Source organism: Saccopteryx bilineata, chromosome 3 (assembly GCF_036850765.1).
Source record: "Saccopteryx bilineata isolate mSacBil1 chromosome 3, mSacBil1_pri_phased_curated, whole genome shotgun sequence".
Lineage (NCBI taxonomy): Eukaryota > Metazoa > Chordata > Mammalia > Chiroptera > Emballonuridae > Saccopteryx > Saccopteryx bilineata.
The window spans coordinates 247,299,302-247,321,490 of NC_089492.1; the positions used below are offsets into that span (position 1 = coordinate 247,299,302).

Genomic DNA, 22,189 nt, shown 5'->3' on the forward strand with positions numbered 1-22,189 from the left:
GCCTCTGCCTTCCTCAGTGCACTGCACGTGTGTCCTTGGAGGATGGAGTGGGAGTGAGGTAGCTACTGAGGGTGCCTATAGGGTCTGGAGGCTGGGGGCCAGGTCGTTTCGGTTGCTCAGAAGGAACTGCTCACAGGCCTTGAAGGTGTTGTAGAACTCAGAGGAGAGGCCGGCCACGTTGGTGGTCACGTAGTTGAGAAAGCTCGAGGTGGCCTGGTTGTAGTAGGACACCTGTAGGTCAGAAAGCCACACTCAGGGAGGCCGGGCTGGGGAGGGCTGGGCGCCAGGTGGGCATGAGGCAGCGGAGTCAGCCCTGCTTGCCTGCTGAGGGCACCACCCAACCCCCCCCTCTGGGTGCTGACAACCCTAGCTTCCCTGTCACCACATACTGCACTGTCACCGTGTGTCCCCTGCCAGCCGGGAAGCCCTGGAAGACAGACACTGGGTTTCTGCCCAACACAGATTCCTGTTTAAATGAAGGTCTATGAGGGCCTCAGAGACAAGTTAGAACTAAGCCCAGGGATTGTCCCGAGAGGCTCATCAGTTCAGTGTATTACTTGAACAAATCTCAGGGGCCCTAACAACAGCTGTGAGCCAGGGAGGGAGCTGTGTCTGCCCACCCTCACTCGCTCTCAGCCCCCTCCCCACATGTTCAACGCCAACTGCCCCGCTGAGTATAATGGGCCCTGAGACCCATACGAAGCCTTCCTAGACAGGAAGCGGTATAAAGGTAAATAAGATGCATTTTAGATCATAACCTAGGCTTTCTGCTCTCAGCATCCAGAGCTTTTCCCAAGACCCTGCAATGCCCTCGGACTTCTCTGTCTAGATTAGATCTCAATGATAGTTTACTTCTACCCCCTGACATTCGGCGGCTCTCCCAAGTTGGAAGAGCCCAGTCAGGCAGAAGGTGGGGGCCCAGGGCTGGAATTGTGGGAGCTGGACAGTGCTGAGCTCAGTACATGCATGTGGATTTGGGGTGGATCAGGGTGCAGGGGACACCAGGTCTCACCTTGGTCATCTGGTCCCCCTGGCGCCAGAAGCAGAAGCCTGAGCAGAGGGTCTCCCCACGTCTATACTCTGGTGTCTCAGGGTGCGTGGGCAACATAACTGACCTCAGTGCAACGACATAGGGGTCCCTGGAGGGGCGGAAGAGTGGGTAGGGGCACAGAAGGAGAAGATGAGGGTTTGTCCTGCCCAGCCCAGGCTCTGGAACACCGCTCTGGCACTGACACCAGACTCCAAGGACACGTAAACACTTAAAGGCCCCGTGCCTGGCTCCGGGCCAGGCTGGAGAGAGGAGGCACCTGTGTGTTAACAGCACTGAATTTGTCAGAAGCCAGCATGACTTCATGTACCTTTTCTGGAAAAGCCCCGTTGGAAGGAGTGGTGGGCTTTGGGATTTTTATGCTTCATCTGTCTATGGCTGTCTCTAGCAGAAGTAAGGCCGTCTGCTCAGCATCCTCACTATAACACCGCTGGCAGACTCGCCACCCGTCAGCCCACATGGTGCTGTCAGAGGATGGAGGCCAAGGAAGCGCCATGTGAGAAGTGATCTCACCACCTCAGGATCAGAGGTGCTTTAGGGCATGAGTGACCAGAGTGGAGGTGTGGTCCCTGTCCTGCATCTTACCCAGAAAAGCCAAGTATTACTTGAGGTCTCACAGCCAACAAGAAGCAGAAAGCCAACTCTAGGCTGATGTCTCCTCCCTGTCCACCTCCCACCCCATCAGGCAGACACTCACCCGTTGTCACAAGGCTTCCGCCGGGAGGCCAGGATCACAAAGTCCTGGGGTTTGGGGTCACCACTGAGGGGAGGGCTGATGACATGGTAGATGGCATCGTCCTCATCCACCTGCTGCACTAGTTCCACGCTCCTGTGGGGAGGCCCAGAGACCAGGGCCCAAGAATGTCACACCTATTCCTTGTAGGAGAGCAGGAGAGCAGGTCTGGTCCAGCCCTCCCTGCTTCAGCCTCCCTGAGTCAATGCGTAGGGGACACGTTAGCCCCTACATGGCTCAGCAGGGACCACAGGAGGCAGACGGCTTGGCCAAGATTCGTGCAACAAACAAATACACAGGTACAGACACAGGAACAGATGAAGACATGCAGACACACACCTGCAGGTACACCTCCTTGTACAGATACTATGGGTGTGTGGCAGGTGCGCACACAGACCCATGCATGTCTGGACATGTCTGCAGGTACACACATGCCACACAGATGTGTGATGACTTATTGGTTGTACTGAACATTTAATGAGCACTAGTGTGTGCCAGGCACTACTCTAAGTGCTTCATGTGTACCGCGCAGGTAATCTCAGATAGCAGATACTCTTAGTAGCCTCATTTCATAGAGGAGGGGCTGAGTCTCTGGAGACAACCTGCCCACAGCCACAAAGCGAATAGGGAAGCAGAGCAGCTGGGATGTGCCCACGCTTTCAGGTGCTAGGATCTGCCCCTCAGGCCTGGGTACACCGTGTCCATGTGCCCGTACACACACGTAGGCTTACACCAACACACATAAACACAAGGACATCCACAGAGGTACACATGCCACCTTCTCCCTTGTCTTCGGCTCCCTCTGAAGCAGCCTCAGGAGCAGGGTGGGGAGAAGCAGCTAGGGGCTCTCCTTCCCCTCAGGCCACTTCCCCTCAACCCCATCAAGCATCAACATCTGGTCTGGCCTTCAAGGCCCACACCAGCCTACCCCCTCCAAGAAGTCTTCTTACCATATAGTCAGCTTCCCCAATATCCACCACCAAATCGAATGGCATGCCAGCAGGCCTGGGGTCACCTAGACCAGAGCTTTTTAAAACAGCACAGCCCTTTTTGCAAAGACATCTGAAGCAGAAAGCCCGTGTATAAACAACTACAAGTGGGCCTGCTCAAGTGAAGACACACGGGGGTAGGAGCGAGAAGACCCATTTGTCAAAAATCAAAGGAACTGCTCACTGGATTTCTAAAAGCAAGGTCCTCCTAAAGGATAGACTCAGGAATATAGGCTCCTCATTATAAGCCACTGGAGAAATGATCAAAGAAGCCCCCCTCCAAAGTAGGGTGTTGGCATAGCAGAAAATGATTTCAAAGGGATTTGACAAAATACCACTTTCAACGTAACATTCCCATACTAAACATTGAAATTCTGGCTTATTTTCCTGAGAACATAGCTCCTTGACTAAATGCAAAAGATATTTATATGAAGAATCAGTTAATTTGGGGAACCAATGTATTAATAGGAATAACATTCATATTCAGTCATTCACTACATTAAAAACTAACATATTTGCCTGACCAGGCGATGGCACAGTGGATAGAGCGTCGGACTGGGATGCGGAAGGACCCAGGTTCGAGACCCCGAGGTCACCAGCTTGAGCGCAGGCTCATCTGGCTTGAGCAAAAAGCTCACCAGCTTGGACCCAAGGTCGCTGGCTCATGCAAGGGGTTACTTGGTCTGCTGAAGGCCCGCGGTCAAGGCACATATGAGAAAGCAATCAAAGAACAACTAAGGTGTCACAACGAAAAACTGATGATTGATGCTTCTTATCTCTCTGCATTCCTGTCTGTCTCTATCTATCCCTCTCTGACTCTCTCTCTGTCCCTGTAAAAAAAACAACAACAACAACAACAAAAACTAACATATTTGTATACATAGCCATACGTAGAATTAACATACAGTAAATTTGGTATATTGGCATTCTATTAGTTGGCCTGAATCTGGGAGGGGTCCACCAGCCTTTCAGCCTTTCATCCCCCACCCCAAGCAGTATCTGAAACTCTCTTGGGAACGTAGAACTCCACCAAACAGATTGAAAGTCAGTGATCGATCCTTGACTGTAAACCCATGACATCCCTCAAGTACCCATTTTTTTATCTTTCTTTTTTTTTAAGTTTTACAAATGGCTTTGGATTGCTCTGGCTGTCATGCAGCAGAAAAGATTTGTTTTAAGAGGAGGAAAAGTAAGGCCCAGAAAGGGAGTGACTTGCCCAAGGTCACACAGCTAGTTGGACCAGAAACAGGACCAAGCCTTCAACTTCAATTCCAGGCTCAGTCCCTTCTCTAAAGGCTCAGAATAACCCTGACCCTGACTCCCATCTAACACATAACTACAGCCCCCTCCCCCATCCTGGCTAAAGGCCAGCTGGGGCTAAGCATAATAAAGAATAGCGTTGGGCCCTGGCTGGTTGGCTCAGTGGTAGAGCGTCGGCCCAATATGTGGAAGTCCCGGGTTCAATTTCCAGTCAGAGCTCACAGGAGAAGCTCCCATCTGCTTCTCCACCCCTCCCCCTCTCCTTTCTCTCTGTCTCTCTCTTCTCCTCCCACAGCCAAGGCTGCATTGGAGCAAAGTTGCCCCAGGCACTGAGGATGGCTCCATGGCCTCTGCCTCAGGCGCTAGAATGGCTCCAGTCACATCAGAGCAATGGCCCAGATGGGCAGAAGATCGCCTCCTAGTGGGTATGCCGGGTGGATCCCAGTCAGGCACATGCAGGAGTCTATCACTCTGTCTCCCCACTTCTCACTTCAGAAAAATACAAAAAATAAAATAGTTCCACTGAAGGACACCTGTGGGCCCTCCACCTCCCCACCAGGCCCAAGAAGGGACCATACCCCACCAGTGCCCTAGCCCTCACCGGTAATGCTTGTCCCACTCGGGCCTCCGACGCAGGTCTGAGAGCAGCAGGAAGGCGTGGGCTGCATCCACATGTACCAACATCTCCAGGTGGAAGGAAAGGTACTTGTCATCCTCCAGTGTGTACAGGCGGACCTGCATGGGACAGAGGGCAGCCTCATTCCTGTATCCCCAGACTATGCTGCTGATGGAGTGGGCTGACTGGGATGCTGGAGGCCAGGGATGGAAGCTCAGGACTGCCACTGACTTGCTGTGTGACTGTGAATAAGCAACTCAACCTTTCTGAGCCTCAGTCACATTCCTATGAAAGTGGCTGTTGAGAGAATTCAGCACGAGTGGACAGAAACGTGTCTTAAGAAGCAGTGGCTGAGGCCACAAGGAATGGGTCCTCAGAGCCAGGTGCCCATCAAACCCCCTAATGGGGAAGTGACTCGTCCCAGGGCTGAGGCCAAAGTGGCAAAGCTCGTCTGCTTCTGCCCATGCTTGTCCACTGCCCCCACCCTCCCCTGTGTGATCCATGGCAGAAGGAGGGAGGCAGGGAGGGAGGGAGGAAGCAGCTGGGCAAAGGCAGCACAGATGAGAGATGGGGCAAGAGGGGGGACAGGAGAGGAGCATTTGGGGGTTCTCTGCTCAGGGCCTTGTGCAGGCAGGTATGACTGGGTTGGCTTTATGGCAGCAGTTCTCAATCTGTGGGTCGCGACCCTGGGGGGATCGAATGACCAAAACACAGGGGTCGCCACCACAGGTTGAGAACCACTGTTTTATGGGTTCATCCCAATCCTTTTAAGAAATCCCCTTCTGCCCCAGCCGAGTAGCTAAGGTGGTTAGAGTGTTGTCCTGATATACCAAGGTTATGGATTCAATCCCCAGTCAGGGCACATACAAGAATCAACCAATGAATGCATAAATAAGTAGAACAAAAAAAAAAAACAATATTTTTCTCTCCCTTCCTCTCTCTGTCTAAAATCAGTAAGTAAAAAAATTTTAAAAAGAAATTCTCTTTTCAAATTAAAACCACAATGAGATACCACCTCACACCGATCAGAATGGTGCTCATTAACAAAACAACACAGAATAAGTGCTGGCGAGGATGTGGAGAAAAGGGAACCCTCCTGCACTGCTGGTGGGAATGCAGACTGGTGCAGCCACTGTGGAAAACAGTATGGAGATTCCTCAAGAAATTAAAAATGGAACTGCCTTTTGACCCAGCTATCCCACTTTTAGGAATATATCCTAAGAGTACCATATCACTGATTCAAAAGAAGAAATGCACCCCCATGTTTATTGCAGCATTGTTTACAATAGCCAAGATCTGGAAACAGCCCAAGTGTCCATCAGCGGACAAGTAGATTAAAAAGCTGTGGTACATATACATAATGGAATACTACGCAGCAGTGAAAAAGAAGGAAATCTTACCTTTTGTGACAACATGGATGGACCTGGAAACTATTATGCTAAGTGAAATAAGCCAAGCAGAGAAAGAAAAATATCATATGACCTCACTCATTTGAGGAATCTAATGAACAATGTGAACTGAGGAACAGAATAGAGGCAGAGGCAGGATCAAAGGGACCAGAGGGAAAGTGAACAGAGGGAAAGGGGATGAGAGAAAGGAAAGAGATTGGTGAAATTATATATACATAACACAACGTTATAGAGAGCAAGAAAGCAAATCCTGGAGGGAAGGGGGGAGGGCGTTGGGGGGAGGGGGGCAAGGAGGATGTTGAGGGGAACATGGGGGTGGGGGGATGTATTCGGTGGGACACTTGAATCTATGTAAACACAATAAATTAAATCAATAATAACTAAATAAATAAGAAATTCTCTTTTGACATGAATGACTTGAGAGACTTCCTGTTCCTTGCAGTCAGCCACCTCTGGTTGCCCAGAGGAGAAACAGTGGGTGGGTGGGGTCAGCTACCTGGTTGACCTCTGAGGACAGCACCCAGTTGTCCTTGGCCACCAGCATCTTCAGGCAGGAGACGTTGTTGTAGCTCAGGTACACCTGGACAGGGCACATAGAGAAGCCTCACCTTCTCCCCTTCCATAAGGCTTGGTGCCAAGGCCATGCTGAGGTCAGGGAGAGGAACTTGGACTGTGAAGGAGGGTGGGTGCTGGGCTTTGGGGACGGAGGCCAGGCCTGGTCAGACCCGGGCAGTGACCTTGGACAAGCCACTTCTCCCCTCAGCTCCCTCCTGCCAAACAGGGACATAGGGAAGCCCTTTGCTAGCTACATGAACCTTGAGGTATTAGTACTCTGTCCCCTTCAGGCCCACCTCCAAACCCACTCTGACAGCAGGGAAAGGCTGGGGACCCCGCTGGGCCCGAGGACTCTCCCCTCAGAGCTGAGGGCCTTACCTGGTTGCTAGGATCCCAGGAGACAGAAAGGGCGAGCTCCGCCTGCTTATAGGACACAATGTACTTCCTGGGAGAGAGGAAAGATGGCAGTCTTGATCCCTTGGGAGCCTGTTTCTTTGGACAGACTTCACTGCATGCCAACTGTGTGCCAGGCCCCGTGCTCAGCCCCGAGAGACCCCAGTCTATCCAGGGAGACTGGATGGGCCCACAGAACACAGCAGCAAGAATATACACACTCAGTGAGCGGAGGACGGGCCGAGGGCAGGGTGCCCGTGCCTGGGGAAGGCTCGGTGCCCCACACCCTGGCTGAGCTAAAGCAGCTTCACTCTCATGCTTCAGTGTCCTCATCTGTGAAATGGGGTTTGTAGTCACACCTGCTTCATAAGATTGTCATGAGAACAGGGCTTGGCATATGGTAAATGCTCCATAAATACACATTTTCTTATTAACAATGAATGGAAAAGGTGAACGTTGGTGTGTTTACGGCTCTAAACTGTACAGTTCTAAACTTTACAAACTAGGTTTGTAAAGTGCTTCCTTAGCCAAGTCATTCAGACCCAGGCTTTTGTCTCGAGCAATCGCTTCTCTTCTCAGGGCCTTTCTTTCTTCATCTGCCAAATGGGCATCAAAGTCAATGGAAGAAATAAAGGACTGAACATTGGCCAGGCCTGGCCAGGTTCAAATTCTCACTCTGCTGGTCATTCCTATCTGTGTGCCCATGGCCACAGTCCCTCTGTTCTGTGTTCTTACCTTGTACACTGGGCCAACCAGACCACGGTGAAATGAGGCTACATGGATGTAAAGGGCCCACGCAGGGCCCAGCACTGGGGCAGCATTGAAGAAATGCAACTCCTTGAGGCCGCAGAAGCATGTGGCAGCCTGGACCCCATGTCCTGTCCCACTACCCAGCCCCAACTTGCCTGTCCAGGCGGATCTTCCTCCTGGCACTGGCCTCTCGGTACCGCCGTTCACCATCCTGGGGAGAGAATCGGGGACACACCATGGTATGGGGGGGAGGGGACAACCAGCTTGCTCCCCACACCCCTGGTATGTCTAACCCTCCCCCCAACAAGGGCCCAAGGAGGTATTCAGACCTCACTGGGGCAGCCAGAGTCAAAGCAACCTGGACAGGAAAATGCCCGGGCACTGAGCTCTGGTCCCAGCTCCCCCTCAGACTCTGGGTAACACTGGGAACACCACCTGCTCTCACCAGGCCTTAGTTGCCTCCTTGGAAGAAGGAGATCCCTAAGGACTTGTAAAATGCTGATAAGAACCCACATTTACTGAGCACTTGCTATGTACCAGGCATAGTTATTCTAAAGTGCTTTCCATGCGAACTCTGCCTGTGGTGGTGCAGAGGATACAGCAATGACCCAGAATGCTGAGGTCACCAGTTCACAGCTCTGAGCTTTCCCAGTCAAGGTACATATGACAAGCAACAAGCAAGTCATGAACAACTAAACTGAAGCACCTATGAGTTGTTACTTCTTACTCCCTACCTCCCCTGTAAAATCAATAAAATCTTTTTTTTTAATCCATTGAAAGGAGGGAGTCAGAGAGACAGACTCCTACATGCACCCCAACCAGCATCCACCCAGAAAGCACCCTAGGGGGCAATGCTCTGCCTATCTGAGGCATTGCTCCATTGCTCAGCAACTGAGCTCTTTTTAGCACCTGAGGTGGAGGCCATAGAGCCATCCTCGGTGCCAAAGGCCAACTTGCTCCAATCAAGCCATGGCTATAGGAGGGAAAGAGAGAGACAGACAGATAGACCTAGAGAAGCAAGAGGAGGAGGAGTAGAGGAGCAGATGGATGTTTCTCCTGTGTGCCCTGACCAGGAATTGAACCTGAGACATCCACATGCCAGGCCAATGCTCTACCACTGTGCCAACAGGCCAGGGCCAATAAATAAAGTCTTTTATAAATAAATAAACAAAATTCTAAAAATAATAAAATCACTTTAAAGTGCTTTCCATGCAAAATTTCATTTAAGCCTTACAACAACCCTCTGAGGTTGGGACTAGTACATCCCCATTTTACAGAGGAGAAAACTGAGGCATGAAAAGTTTAAGTGGCTTGCCCAAGGTCACAGGGGTAATGAGTAGAGAGAGGAACAGAACCCTGATGGCCTGCCTCAGAGCCTGCCCTCTTAACTACTGCTCTAATGTGTCCCCACTCACGAGCAGTAAATGGCAAGGGCCTGGAAGGCATTGTGGGGACTGTACACTATACTGCCCATCTACCAGGCTCCCCATGCCTCCACCCACCACCCACTCTTGACTGCCCAATCCCCAGCTATGGAGCAGGGAATTTTCATGGCCCATACTCAGCCTTGTGAGGCAGTCAGGGCAGGGACCTTCCCAGAGAGAGAGAACAGCCTCTTCGAGGTCATTCCCTGGCCCTCCAGAAGCAGGTCCACTGAAGGCACAAGGGAGCATTATTTTAAGGGACAGCCTTTGAACCCAGGCCCTGACACTCATCCCTGTCTCCTTGCTCTCCTGTCATCGTTGTCATAACAATCACCACTTTCTCAGTATCCCATAGACCCCCACAGCCCTGCGAGAGCTAGACTGCAGGTACGCCCGCTTTACAGGCAGGGACCAAAAGCTCACAGAGGGCACCCACTAGAATGTAGCAGAGGTCCCTCTAACACACATCTGACCCCAAAGCCAGTGCTCTTCCAGCTCTGTTAACACCCGCTAGGAGCCAAGTCCACGCGCATGGTCTGAAATGTTTTAGGCAGAACAAGGCTCCTGCCTGGCCCAAGGGGTACCTCCAGGGCACTCAGTACTGGCTGTGCTCCAGCAGAGGGGCAGGGCTGGGCCTGTCAGGAGCTGGCAGGCATCCCAACCCTGGGCAGGAAGGCAGGGGAGCTGGTAGAAGGGCAGCGTGCTGCACTCACTCACCCCAGGCTGGGGCTGAATCCAGGGCAGCAACTGGGGCTGGTCATTTGTGTCCAGGACCACGAAGGTCATGAAGGCGCTGTTGATGTGCCGCCGATGGGCCTCTGCCTCCTGGCGGTAGGCCTCCACGCTCACGCCCACCTCCATGCTGTGGGGCAGGGAGGGCTGCTCTCATGCCAGGCAGACCTTCCTGAGGCCCTCTCCCCAACACACATGCACACACACACACATGTGCGTGCACACACGTGCACTCCTGCAGTTCTCTCTAGATCAGAGCCCCACTGGCAGGATACCCAGAACTGTTCCCTTTCATCAGTGTTTACAGAGCACCTACTGCATACTTGGCTCTATGCCAGTCACTGGAGACAGAGAAACGAACGAGCCTGTCGATCCATGTCCTCGTGGGCTAACAGCTGAGGGGTGCGGCAACAAGCATTTATATATAATATATAATGGTAGAATGTTATGAAAATATGTTATGGAAAAACACTAGCAAGGAGGTGGAGGTGCAGAGCCTAGTTAGAAAAAATGTTCATTACACACACAGTCACCAGCACCCTCACAGCTCTGTGGCTGCTGTTTCCGTTGTATATCTGCCTTTATTAATTATATCATAGAATAGGAGCCACCATCCCCCTCACTGAAGGTCTTGATCATAGAATGTAGACCTTATACAGATGGGAAGAGCAAGACCTAGAACAGGGTAATAACTTGCCCAGAGTCACACAACAGTCTGGAAGAGAATCTGGACCAAACACCAGGTTTCAAAGCTCCCTGTTCAAGGCTTTTCCCCCTGCTTGGCAGCAGAATGTGTGCTGGTCAGACTGTGAATAACAACAATAATAATAGCAGCAGCAATGGCTGTCCTTCAGACCTTCACCAAACATTTCTCTGACTAGTAACACATCACTGAATCCTTAAAACTATAAGATAATTGTGGTGAGCCCTGTTTTACAGGCAAATGAACCAAAGCTCAGAGGGATTAAGTAACCTGCCCAAAAGTAGTCACACAGCTGGTAAGAGGTGAGCCAAACTTGAACCCAGGTAGCCTGGCTCCAGATCCTTCACTATTACTGACTATACTATGATCTTTGAAATCACCAAGAAAAGATAGACATTTAAAGTAAGCTTCATAGGAGTAGGAGTCAGGATTCATTTCAAAGGTAAGGGTTCTGGGGACTAAGCTTTGTTTAGAAAAAGGTTTGATGACAACAGAATACTGGCAAGAGGCAGCCCTGTGATCCACACTGTGGCAGGCCAGGCGTCTGGAGCACACACATAGTGAACATGTGGTACGTGATCCGAGACAGCAGGAGACACAGGGTTGGGGGAGCCCCGAGGAGGGAACATCAGAGCTAACTCTCGGCGAAGGTGAAAGGACCCAGCAGCAGGGCAGGGCTTAGACCTCATCTGCAGGGCCAAGGGTTCCTGACAGGTTTGCAGTAGGGTACTTTCTTGGGTCAGGAAAAATCTTCAGCCCCCAGGACCCTGGTCCTGCCCATCCCAGCCTCTTACCTATGTTTGAAGGCGTTGTTCACAATGGCCTTGAGCACCAGGCGGTCCCCAACCTGGGATGGTCCCCGGAACTGAAACATCTCAATGGCTTTCAGCGTAGGGTGGCCATGACACAGCCGGCTGGAGGAGATGGGTAGGTGAGGGGACAGGAGAAATGTCCTGTCCCTAGTGCTTCAGCCCCTGGCTTGAGCCAGCCTCTACCCCTACCCCCATCCCCACATGCACCACCTTCAGGCCCACCCACTCCCACCCAGTGACAGTTCTGCCCAGAGGAACAGAACTAAGTCCCATTTCCGAGCTTAGACTACTGAGTCTATGTGCATGGCTGGAAAGAAGCTGCGTTTGAGGTGACAGGGTTGGGGCAGGGTTGGGGTAATCCCTACCCCATTTTTCTTCCAAACATTGTATCTAAGCAACAGCTGTCCCTACTACCTGGAAGCCCTCTCCTTACCCCAAACTACTTGTCATTCAAGCCCAACTGAAGTGCTCTCCCTCCAGGAAGCCTTCCCTGACAATCTAGACTCTGACTTTCCACTAAAATCTTACTGTATTCACAGCTTGGGCTGCCTAAAAGGGCATTGCTTATGCATCGTGTCCCACGCACTAAACACAGAGGAGGGGCCACTGGAGCGAGACTCTCAGGGGTGAGGAAGAAGTTGCCTAAGGAGAGTGTGGGTTGGGAAGAGCACTCTTGGCAAAAGAAAAAACAAGTACAAAGTCAGTCACAAAGGTATAAGAGTGTCAGTTAGTGAGTGGCAGTTATCCTAACTATAAAAATGCCCTGATGGTTAGGGTAGAATGAGCCCAAGACAGGCACAGAGGTTGTAGACGAAGGAAGGAAATAGTTTCACCTCTAGGGAGAAGGGACTAGTCAGAAAGGCTTCATGGGGGAGGCGGGCAGGATTTTAGCAGACAATAAATAGAGGGGTGGCATGGTAGGAGGTTAGACAAGGAGCAAAGGCACTGGGAACAAGGAGGACAGGCTGGGGGAGGGAAAGTGGCTTGATCTGCTGAGTAGAAGATACAGAAAGACCGCTGCAGGACCAGGTCAAAGGGAGGCCCTGGTACTGGACCTAGGGACTCAACATTTCCCAGGCAGGAGATGGAACCGGTGGAGGGCTTTTTTTTTTCCTCCAAATTATAATGGGAAGTATATTTTTATTTAAAAAGTTACAGAGGTAGTAGAAGGACCTTTGGAACTCAAGAGAAAGAGGGAGAGGGATATGCGCCTTGAGGGACAAAAGAGGGACAGGCGCAGGCGTGCTCCATAGAGACAGCTGCCCTGCAGGGCTTTTTGAGTAAAAGAAGGAATGGGCAGCTCACAGAAAATCATTGCTCTCCAATTCTCTGGGTCTGAATGTCCCAGGTTACCTTAATAGAACAGCCAAGCTTCTGAAGCCTTGAATGCCAACACCAAGCTAGGGTTTCTACCCTGAGGGAGCTGGCTAAGGGAGGGAGGGCAAACTCAGTGCACTGTCCTCTCACCTGGCTGCAATGGTGGCCACATTCTCCATCCAGGCCATGATCTGGCCCCCGAAGGTATTGCCCTGGTGATTGGCGTGGGGGGGCAGGACCAGCTCCACGCTCTCCACGCGGGTCTTCTCGGCTGGCACCATGTGGCTGCAGTCTCTGCTCTCCAGGTCTAAGCAAGGATGGGCAGAGGGAGAGTGGGGCAATGAGAAGCATCCCCATGGGCAGCCCAGGACCCTATTCCCCCACTCCGCCCCACCCACATTCTTTTCTTCTCTCAGCACCAGGTGTGCTGGACCTACACGAGGGAAGAGAGGAAACCAGGCACCGAGAGACGAGGCTGGCACAGGGCAGTGGGCACAACTCTTGCGCCTCAGCTCCACCTGACGCAGGCTGGAAGGCTGTGGACGCATCAAGTAACCTTTCTGACCCCCAATTTCCTCATCTGTGAAGGGCAGATGTCAAACCCAACCCCACAGGACTGTGGAGATGAAATGCAATCTCCATTCTAGAGTGCCTGGCACCAAACACAGTAGGTACACCCTCAAAAAGGATAGCGCTTCCCTCCCTCTGCCCTGACATGCCCTGCTCCTCAGGGGCAAAGGCATTACGATCTTCTTAGTAGGACAGGTTGGAGAGGCCAGGGAGGCCAGGGACTCAGACGCTGGCATGCCCCACCCAGCCCAAGGAAGGGTCATCTCCCAGGGAGAAAGGCCTCCTCCTCCTCAGGGAGGGCCCAACAAATAGGTAACATTCTGCTTGGCTCACAGGCTGCTGAGAGATGCCACAGGCAGGGAGTAAGGAGGTTGCAGGCCTGAGCCAAGGGCTGGAGGCAGAGTGGCAGGACAGTCACAGTCACGGGGACAACCAGGACTTTGACTTAGCTAGAGCAGAGGGCAAGTAAGGGACAGCACCAGATGAGGCTGAGCAGTCAGCCAAGGTCCTGGATGCCAGGTGAGGGCATGTGGACTGACCCTTGAACAGAAGGGCTATTACAGGAGGGATTTGGGAGGATTGCCGTGGGGATCGATGGCTCTAGGGGGTCCTGATGACAGTAGGAAGAGCTGGGCCTGCCTCGCCGCAGCCCCCAGGCCCAGAACAAATGGGCACAAGGAATTCGAAACAGAGCCCACTGCTTTCACTGGGTAAGCTAGTACCACCTGCACCCCTCCCCACTCTGGGCAGCTGAACTATCTTTGACTTATCCTAAAATTTCCTGCTTTAAGTTTCAAGAAAGACTCCACATCCTAATGTTCTGGAGATCAGTAATGAAATCCAAGGTCACCCCTCTGATTTGTTGCCCAGCCTGTGCCCTTTGTCAGGAATGCATTTCCTCATCTTTCCGTCTGTCAAAATCCTACCAGTCCTCAGAGGATCTGCGTGTGCTGGGACAGAACAAGCTCCAAGATGCGCTTTAAGGAAGGAAAAGCAAGAGACAGAACAGTCTGTACTGTATGTTCCCTTTTGCGTAAAAAAGGGGGCTAATTATACCTAGTGGGCTTAAAGATGCAGGAATGCTTCTGGAAAGAGGCCCAAAAGTGAGGAACAGTAGGTGCCTCTGGAGGGGATCTGCATTCTTGGGTAAGAGAGTCTTGCTTTTTACTTTATCTTCAGCTCTATACCTACACACATACCTATGCCTACATCTCTATCTATCTACCTTCCTACCTATATGCTTTTTAAAAATCCTAGAGTCTCCAAGGCCAAGCTCAATGCTACCTTCCCAAATACCTTACATCCTAGAGACCCAAATGCATTTTGTGAATAACAAAGTGCTTTCCTCATGGCAGCTGGGAGCTGGGCAAGAGGCACTCCCCTTTGCCTAAAGGAGACCTTGAGACAAGAGGGCCAGCCAGGCCTGAGGCCACCAGTGGGTCAACATACCAAGAAATGTCTTTCCTCTCTGCCCAGTTGGGGGCCCAGGGCCGAGGGGAAACAGCAGCTGCCCTCCCTAGTCCCAGCCACTCACCGTCCTGAATGGCGCAGTTGGCCAGGAGGTCCTTGATGGTGTCGGCGTAGACCAGCCGCATGCGCCGGCGCTCGGCTGCCACACCGTGCTCAGTCTTCTCCTCCTCTGTCTGCGGTGTGATCTGCTTCAGCTTCACCTGTGGGCAGTGGGGTGGGGGATACTCAGGACAGGATCCCTGAATCCTCACCAGAGTCTGTCCCCCCAGCCGCCATCTCACACCTGGGGCTGTAGAATGGTTACAAGTCTGTTTGTTCTTTCTTTGTCCATATTTGAAAAACCATATGTGTGGGCAGTGCCTGGAGGGTTTCTGGGCATTTATGGGTGCCCAGAGCCACAGCCAGGACTCGCTCTCTCAGTCTCAGTGGTCCCTCGGTCAGCACTGGCCCAGCTGGGGGAAGCTGTCTCGGTCTGAAGGCCATAGGTGGTAACATAGAGACCTGGGGTAGTCTCAGTGTTGACTGATACATAATATTCATCCTCTAAATGGCCCAGGCTCCCTTCTGGGGTAAAGGCACAGGGGAAGGGGAGTAGGGGTCATTGCAGAACATGAAAGGGAATGATGAGACCTGAAGAATCCTCATGTGAGATGCACAGGGAGAGGCGGGGAGAAGGAGAGAGCCTGGGGCTGGGGGCTGGGGGGGGTTGGGCCTTCTTCTAGGGGCTGTGGATTCCCTGTCACACCCCCACCTCCACCACTCTGCAAACCCAGCCTCACTACCCTGGTCCAGGCCCAATATGACTGGTGGCCAGGTGGCCCAGCAGCATCCAGCAGCCAGGTATATAGCCACCAACCTTGGAGACATCACGCTGGGCCACAAAGGTGGCCAATGCCTTGCACACACTCCAATGCTTCTCAGAGCACAGGTCCTCAGAGGCCACCTGGATGCCCACCTGGAGAGGAAGAGTGGATGGAGGAGTGAGGAAGGAAGAAATAGAGCTCAGGAACTGAGGCCCAACAGCCCAATGAGATAGAAAGTCCCCACCCCAAGCCTGGCTCTGCATCACCCATCAAGTCTAGGAGGCTAGAGACCTGGGGTAGGTTCTGATTCTGCCCCTGGCTCCCTGGGAAACTGGGAAAATCACTTTCCTTCTCTGGGCTTCGGTTTCCTCATCTGTAAACTGGGTATGATCATACCCAGCCTCACAGGGCCATTGAGAGGATTAACAAGAGGCTGTGTCTATGAAAGGACTTAAGGCAGTGGTGGGATTTAGTTGGTTTGCACCAGTTCAGCAGAACCGATACCTAATTTTTTGCTGAGTTTGGTGAACCAATTTTTAAAATGGCACTTGTAATCTGGGTTCTAAGGTGGGTGGCTGGCCAAGCCTACCTTAGATGTGGAAATCATAATTTTACATTCCTTACTCTTTTTTAATGTTCCTTTGCACAACAGTATATTCTAAGCACCCATACTAATGCTCATTCCGTCCATAAAAATTTGACGGAACTATGTTTGTTTTTAAAAATTCCCAGAACTATGCAATTCCTGAAAGTGTTCAAAGAGCTAAAAATATTGCCCAAACAATTGCTGTAAGTGCCACCAGGTGGTGGCATAGTGAATAGAGTATTGGACTGGAATGCGGAGGACCCGGGTTGGAAACCCAAGGTTCTTGGCTTGAGCACAGGCTCACCAACTTGAACGTGGGGTCGCTGGCTTGAGTGTGGGATCATAGACATGACCCCATGGTTGCTGGCTTGAATCCAAAGGTCATAGGCTTGAAGCCCAAGGTCGTTGGCTTGAGCAAGAGGTCACTTGCTCTGCTGTAGCCCCCCAGTCAAGGCACATATGAGAAACCAGTCAATGAATAACTAAAGAGCCACAATGAAGAATTAATGCTTCTCATCTTTCTCCCTTCCTGTCTGTCTGTCCCTATCTGTCCCTCTCTCTGTCTCTGTCTCTCTCTCTGTGTCTCTGTCTCTGTCTCTCTCTCTCTCTCTCTCACTCACATACACACACACACACACACACATACACACACAATGCTGTAAGTTCAGCAGAAGCGGAAAGAGGTTTTTCAAAGATGAACATAGTATGTTCAGAGAAGAGGAGTCGCCTGTTTTTAATATATTAAACACAATGACTATTACTATAGTCTAATTGGCCTACCTGTAAAGAAATGGGATCCTACTCCTACAGGGAAAAGATGGTTAATGATAAATCACAGAGCTGATGATGCTTGGATAAAAGCAAAGAAAATTACAAGTGAGGACACCAATCAAGAAGCAATATGGAAATACGTTAAATAACAGGTTTGGGGGTTTTTTTGTTGGGTATTATTTAATATTTTTCATTAATATTTTAAAACTTTCTTATAACATAATCTAGTTTTGTGTACCTCTTTCATTGTTCTTATTTAAGTATTAAATGCATGAAATAATAAACTACCTTTCAGTATATCTTTTTTTTGTACTTAAAATGGTCATTAGGGCAGAGAACAGGTTGTTAAATTATTTGAATCCCACCACTGACTTAAGGTAAGTAAAGTGTTGGATAAATTGAAAAATCAAACATGTGGGTGGTGCATTTATGGGCATTTCCTGGGCATTTATGGGTGCCAGAGGCACAGACAGAACTCACTCTCTCAGCCTCAGTGGTTCCCCAGTCAGCACTGGCCCAGCTGGGGGAAGCTGCCTCAGTCTGATGTTCATGGGTGGTAAATAGAGTATCTCCCCACAGCTCCAGAGCCCTGCGCACCATCAAGAGTCCTTCAACAAGCCTGAGCCATAGGAATCATGCTGCCACTTCCCAGGCAGGGAGACAAAGTCTGTGGGAGGTAAGCTGAAGGACTGAAGTCCAGCGCTCGCCCTGCTCCAGACCCACAGCCTCCAGGGTCAGGCACAGCAGCTGTCTTCCTTGCATTTCCTTCCTTCCAGGCAGGGTCTGACTAGGCATGAAGACCCAGGAGGCCAGAAGTCAAGTCCCACATTGGGATCTATATAGCTTGGTGACTTGGAGCAAATCCCTTCCCTTCCCTGGACCTCAGTTTTCCCTTCTATGTTATGGGGTGTCGGACAGAAATATCCTGAGGATCCTCCCAGCCCTGCCTGCTAGTTCAGAGCTCCACTGCCTGAACCAGAGCTTTGCGTGTGTGACATCTGGGCTGGGGACAAAGAGCAGAGGGGAGACAGAAAACCCCCCCAGCACCCAGGCGGTGTCTGCCCCACGTACCTCCATGCTGGAATTGAAGGCCCGGTTCACCTTGGCCTTGATATTCACTACTTGTCCGACACTGGGAGAGAAAAGCAGGAGGTGAGCCTTCCAGAGGGAACAAACGGAGGCAACAGGAGGCCCCCAATACTTACAGGGCCTCTGCCGAGTAATTGGCAAGATAATGTAAGTTTGCAAAGCATGTTTACGTACGAATGTTACCTGAGTCCTCAAATCAACCCAGCAAGATAGTATTAGCACCCCTTTTATTGGAGGAGCAGCTGAGGCTGAGAAAAGTGGTATATTTCATTCATCTGCCCTCTCTCTCACACTTCTCCTTGTCCAATGAATGAACAAGCTTCTTTTTTCTGTTCACTGGTCATTTTCTCAGGGAACCTCACCCTATCCCCCTGTAGCTCTGCAAGGTTCACCTTCCTAATACTTCTTCCAGCAGATTGACCTCTGTCACCCCCACAATCCTCAAGCTCCATTGGAGCATGACCTAGCACAGGGCACAAGGCTATCCCTCCATACTGGGTTCCCCTACTAAATTAACACATTCCACACATACGGCATACCTACTAAGTGCAAGGAGCTATCAACAGAGGGTGGGAAGGGAAATGAAAACATTTAAAGAATGCCTACTACATGCCAGGCATGGTCTCTACCTCATTTGAGCCTAAAAACAACTGTGTCAGGTAGGTTTAGGGGCAGATTGAACATCAGAGAAAGTAAGCCATTTGCCCGAGGTCACCCAGTTAAAAAATGACAAGGCCAGGATTCTAGACTGATTCTGCTGACTGCTCTGGCCCCCTCTGTCCAGCAGCCTGTTCCTCGGGAATGAGTCCCACATCCAGATGAGCAACCAGAATCCCCAGGGAGCCACCCAGCCTGCCCTGTGCTTACTGGCTCATTCCCGCCCCCCTTTATTTTTTAGCAATTCCAACAGTCATGAGGGGACTGACATTTTTTGGAAATGCATGATGACAGGTAGAGGGATGAGTATCATGATGCTTACAACTTACTTTCAAATGGTTCAGCAAAAAGAGAAAGTATATGTATTTATCCATATATAGAGAAAGCCAACTTAGCAAAATGTTAATTATTGAATCTCAGTGATGGTGATCATTGTATTATTCAACTTTTCTAGAATTCTGAAAGTTTTCATAATAAAAAAATTAGATAAAAACCTTCCCTTGTCCTCAAAATAAAAATAAAATTTTATTTTCTGTGGTGCTAAAAAATAATAATAATAAAATTTGTGACTCTCCTCCCTCCCCCTCATCCTCATCCTCATCCTCCCTTTCCTCCTCCCCTCTGGCCTCCCCCAAAGCCAAGCAGACATCCATGTGGACTTCAAGATTCTCTTCCTTCTTAACTGTCCTTCATCCCACAGCTCAGGCCGAAACTGACTCCTTCCCCGGGGTCACTGCCCAGCCTCCCTGGGGGTCCCCTCAAGCCCTAGTTCCCCAACAGCCCTCCAGGTGTTCACATGGCGGAGAGGCAGCTACCATAAACAAACCTGACCCGTGTTTAAGCCCTTCCCCAGGACCAATTTACTCTCAGGGGACAGAGGAACATGTTAAATGTCATGTCAATGATGCCAGCAGCAAAACCCAGGCGATGGAGAGAGAACCCTAGAAGGCCAATGACCAGGTTTTCTCAACACATAAATTCCAAGGAAAGAGACAGATGGAAAGGGGGGAAGGGAGAGAGCGAGAGAGAGTTTGGGGGGAAGGTATAACACCTATAGATTTAAAAAAAGACTTAATGCCTGGCCTGCGGTGGAACCGTGGATAGAGCGGCGAGCAGGAATACTGAGATTGCCAGTTCGAAACCCTGGGCTTGCCCCAATCAAGGCACATACAACAAGCAATCAATGGACAACTAAAGCGAAACGACTATAAGTTGATGCTTCTTGTCCCCCCACTTTTGTAAAATCAGTAAGTAAAATTAAAAAAAAGACTTAAGAAACATATCATCCAATTGCAACCTTATTTGCATCCTGACTTGAACAACAGAAATATCTGTGAAGCAAAACAAAATAGAAACAAATTCATGATACAATATGGGCAATTAAATGCCGACTGAATATTTGATGTCTATGAGAAATTATTGTTCATTGGGTTTAGGTGTTTCGGCCTTGAGGTTAAGTTAAAAAGAGTTCTTACTACAAATACAACTTGAAATGTTTTTAAATGGCAAAAGAAAAAAAGAACACTTCCGCAGCTTTCCTCAGGTGCAGCCCAGGCTTTCCTGGCCACCAACCAGATTCCAGGCCCTTCCCCAGCTTGCCTTCCTTCCCAGGATCCTCTCCAGCTTTCCCTTCCACACACGCCCTCCTCCGCCCAGACTTACCGCCACTCTGCTGGGCCTTGCCGCAGGTCCGTGCATCCCCCCACCAGCCCTCTCTATCCCTAGCCCTTCCAGTTCCCAGAACTGTGTTGGAAGCAGAGACTCAGAACTGGCCCAGAGCAACTTAGCTGTTCTTCAAAGTGTCTCTACTTATAGTGCTGACAGTACTTGAGCCAGCTCAAACGCTTCTTCCAGGAAGCCTCCCTCCTTTATGCCACAATACTCACCCCAAGACATATAGGAAATGCAGCCCATTGGGTAAGAGCAAGCTCTGGGATCAGACTGCCTGCCTGGTACTGTATCCTGGGTCCTCCACTAGCTGTATAACCTTAAGCGAGCTATTTCACTTCTCTATGCCTCAGTTTCTTTTCTGTAAAGTGAAGACACTAACAACCAAGATCTCATCGTATTGATCTGAGGATTAAAGAATGTATTTTAAGAGGTATTGCAAATAAGGAATCAGTATTGGTTCATCAATTATGACAAAGGTACTACCATATGAATGTAAAATGTTAATCAAGGAGTTGAATATGGGGTTTATGGGAACTCTCTGTACTATATACAACTATTTTTGTAAATCAAAAACTATTCTAAAGTAAAAAATATTTGGAAAAAGTATTACAAAGTACCTATATGTCAGAGATCATTATTAGCATAGAACTCACCCCTATGAATTTAAATTATGTTTCTACATATGCCTCCCTGCAGTTTGGGAGCTGCTAGGATATAGGGACTACACTCCAGTTGATTGTGTGTATCACACACCCAGCATTGGCCCTAGTCCAGAAAAGGTGCAAGTAGTGATGAATGTCTATACAATAAACATAGGGACTGGCCAAACTTTTTCCTTAACTGAAACATTCTGGGCACTAAGGAAGTCTTAAATAAGTCCTTGGCACTTGATGTCCTAGGTACTGATGGAGAATTTAGAAGCAAGACAGAGGCAAGAGCATTGCAAGCAGTCCCTACAGCCTATCCTGGGCAGAGGGCTTAGCATGGTCCTTGGGTCCCAGCAAACCTCTACAGAGACAAAGCTCGACACAGTATGATGAAGAACTTTCTAACCAATACAGGCGTTAAAGAAAAGAAAAGAAAACTGGAAGATAGTGAGCTCCTCATCCCTGGAAACATGTGAGTAGAAATTAAATGACCCAAGCTTCTGGTTAGGTTTTGTCAAGGTACCTTGTCTAGGGACCTCCCTACAGTCCAGCGACCAATGAGCCACAGAGAATGTCCAAGATCAAAAGGCTTTCACTGATTAAGTCTAATCCCTTCCATTTTGCAGATAAGAAAACTGAAGCCCAGAGAAAAAGTCTGACTTTACCAAAGCCACACAGCACCCCATGATGCTGCCTCAGCAACATCCCTTTCCGAATTTGAATCAACTTCCTTGGCTCCACCCTGGCTGAGCAAACCCACCCTCAGCAACTAGCAGCAAGCCAGCTCCCAGTCCACTGCTGTCCCAGAGACCCTGCCGATGGGTCATTGCTTCCCAGATGCTTCCCCAACTCCATCTGCAAAGACCATCAGGTTCCATGCAGGAGAGACAGGGCAGGGGTCGCTAGGCTAGTGGTGGGAGCCCAGAAGGACCTAGAGGCAGGAGGGGCCACTTACCTAATGGTGTGCTCAAAATAGATATCATCCATGGAGGCCGTGACACAGGGGCAGCCAGCATGCCTCTCCGCTAGCATTAGGAGAAGAAAGCCATGTGTTAGCATCCTCCCATGTTATGCAGACCTCTGATTAAATGTCAGATCTCCCGAGATAGGGCTATGCCTCCTCACCCACAACCTTCTTTACTTTCCTTCAAAGTTACCATGTCCCATTTTATATATCTGGCTTT

General features: G+C 50.2%; 1 protein-coding gene across 1 annotated transcript in view; it reads right to left on the reverse strand.

Moving 5' to 3' along the window:
- Window positions 1-75: 75 nt before the first annotated feature.
- Window positions 76-22,189, reverse strand: part of ACOT11 (acyl-CoA thioesterase 11) — a 56,190-nt gene continuing 34,076 nt past the window's right edge. Inside the window, exons 3-16 of the mRNA XM_066269103.1 lie at window positions 21,961-22,030; window positions 18,013-18,073; window positions 15,638-15,736; window positions 14,846-14,981; window positions 12,892-13,048; window positions 11,407-11,526; window positions 9,895-10,039; window positions 7,909-7,964; window positions 6,989-7,055; window positions 6,552-6,635; window positions 4,632-4,765; window positions 1,746-1,877; window positions 1,013-1,139; window positions 76-231 (exon numbers count right to left, since the gene is read on the reverse strand). Of these exons, the coding sequence (XP_066125200.1) occupies window positions 76-231; window positions 1,013-1,139; window positions 1,746-1,877; window positions 4,632-4,765; window positions 6,552-6,635; window positions 6,989-7,055; window positions 7,909-7,964; window positions 9,895-10,039; window positions 11,407-11,526; window positions 12,892-13,048; window positions 14,846-14,981; window positions 15,638-15,736; window positions 18,013-18,073; window positions 21,961-22,030 (1,544 nt within the window). The remainder of the gene's footprint in view (window positions 232-1,012; window positions 1,140-1,745; window positions 1,878-4,631; window positions 4,766-6,551; window positions 6,636-6,988; window positions 7,056-7,908; window positions 7,965-9,894; window positions 10,040-11,406; window positions 11,527-12,891; window positions 13,049-14,845; window positions 14,982-15,637; window positions 15,737-18,012; window positions 18,074-21,960; window positions 22,031-22,189) is intronic.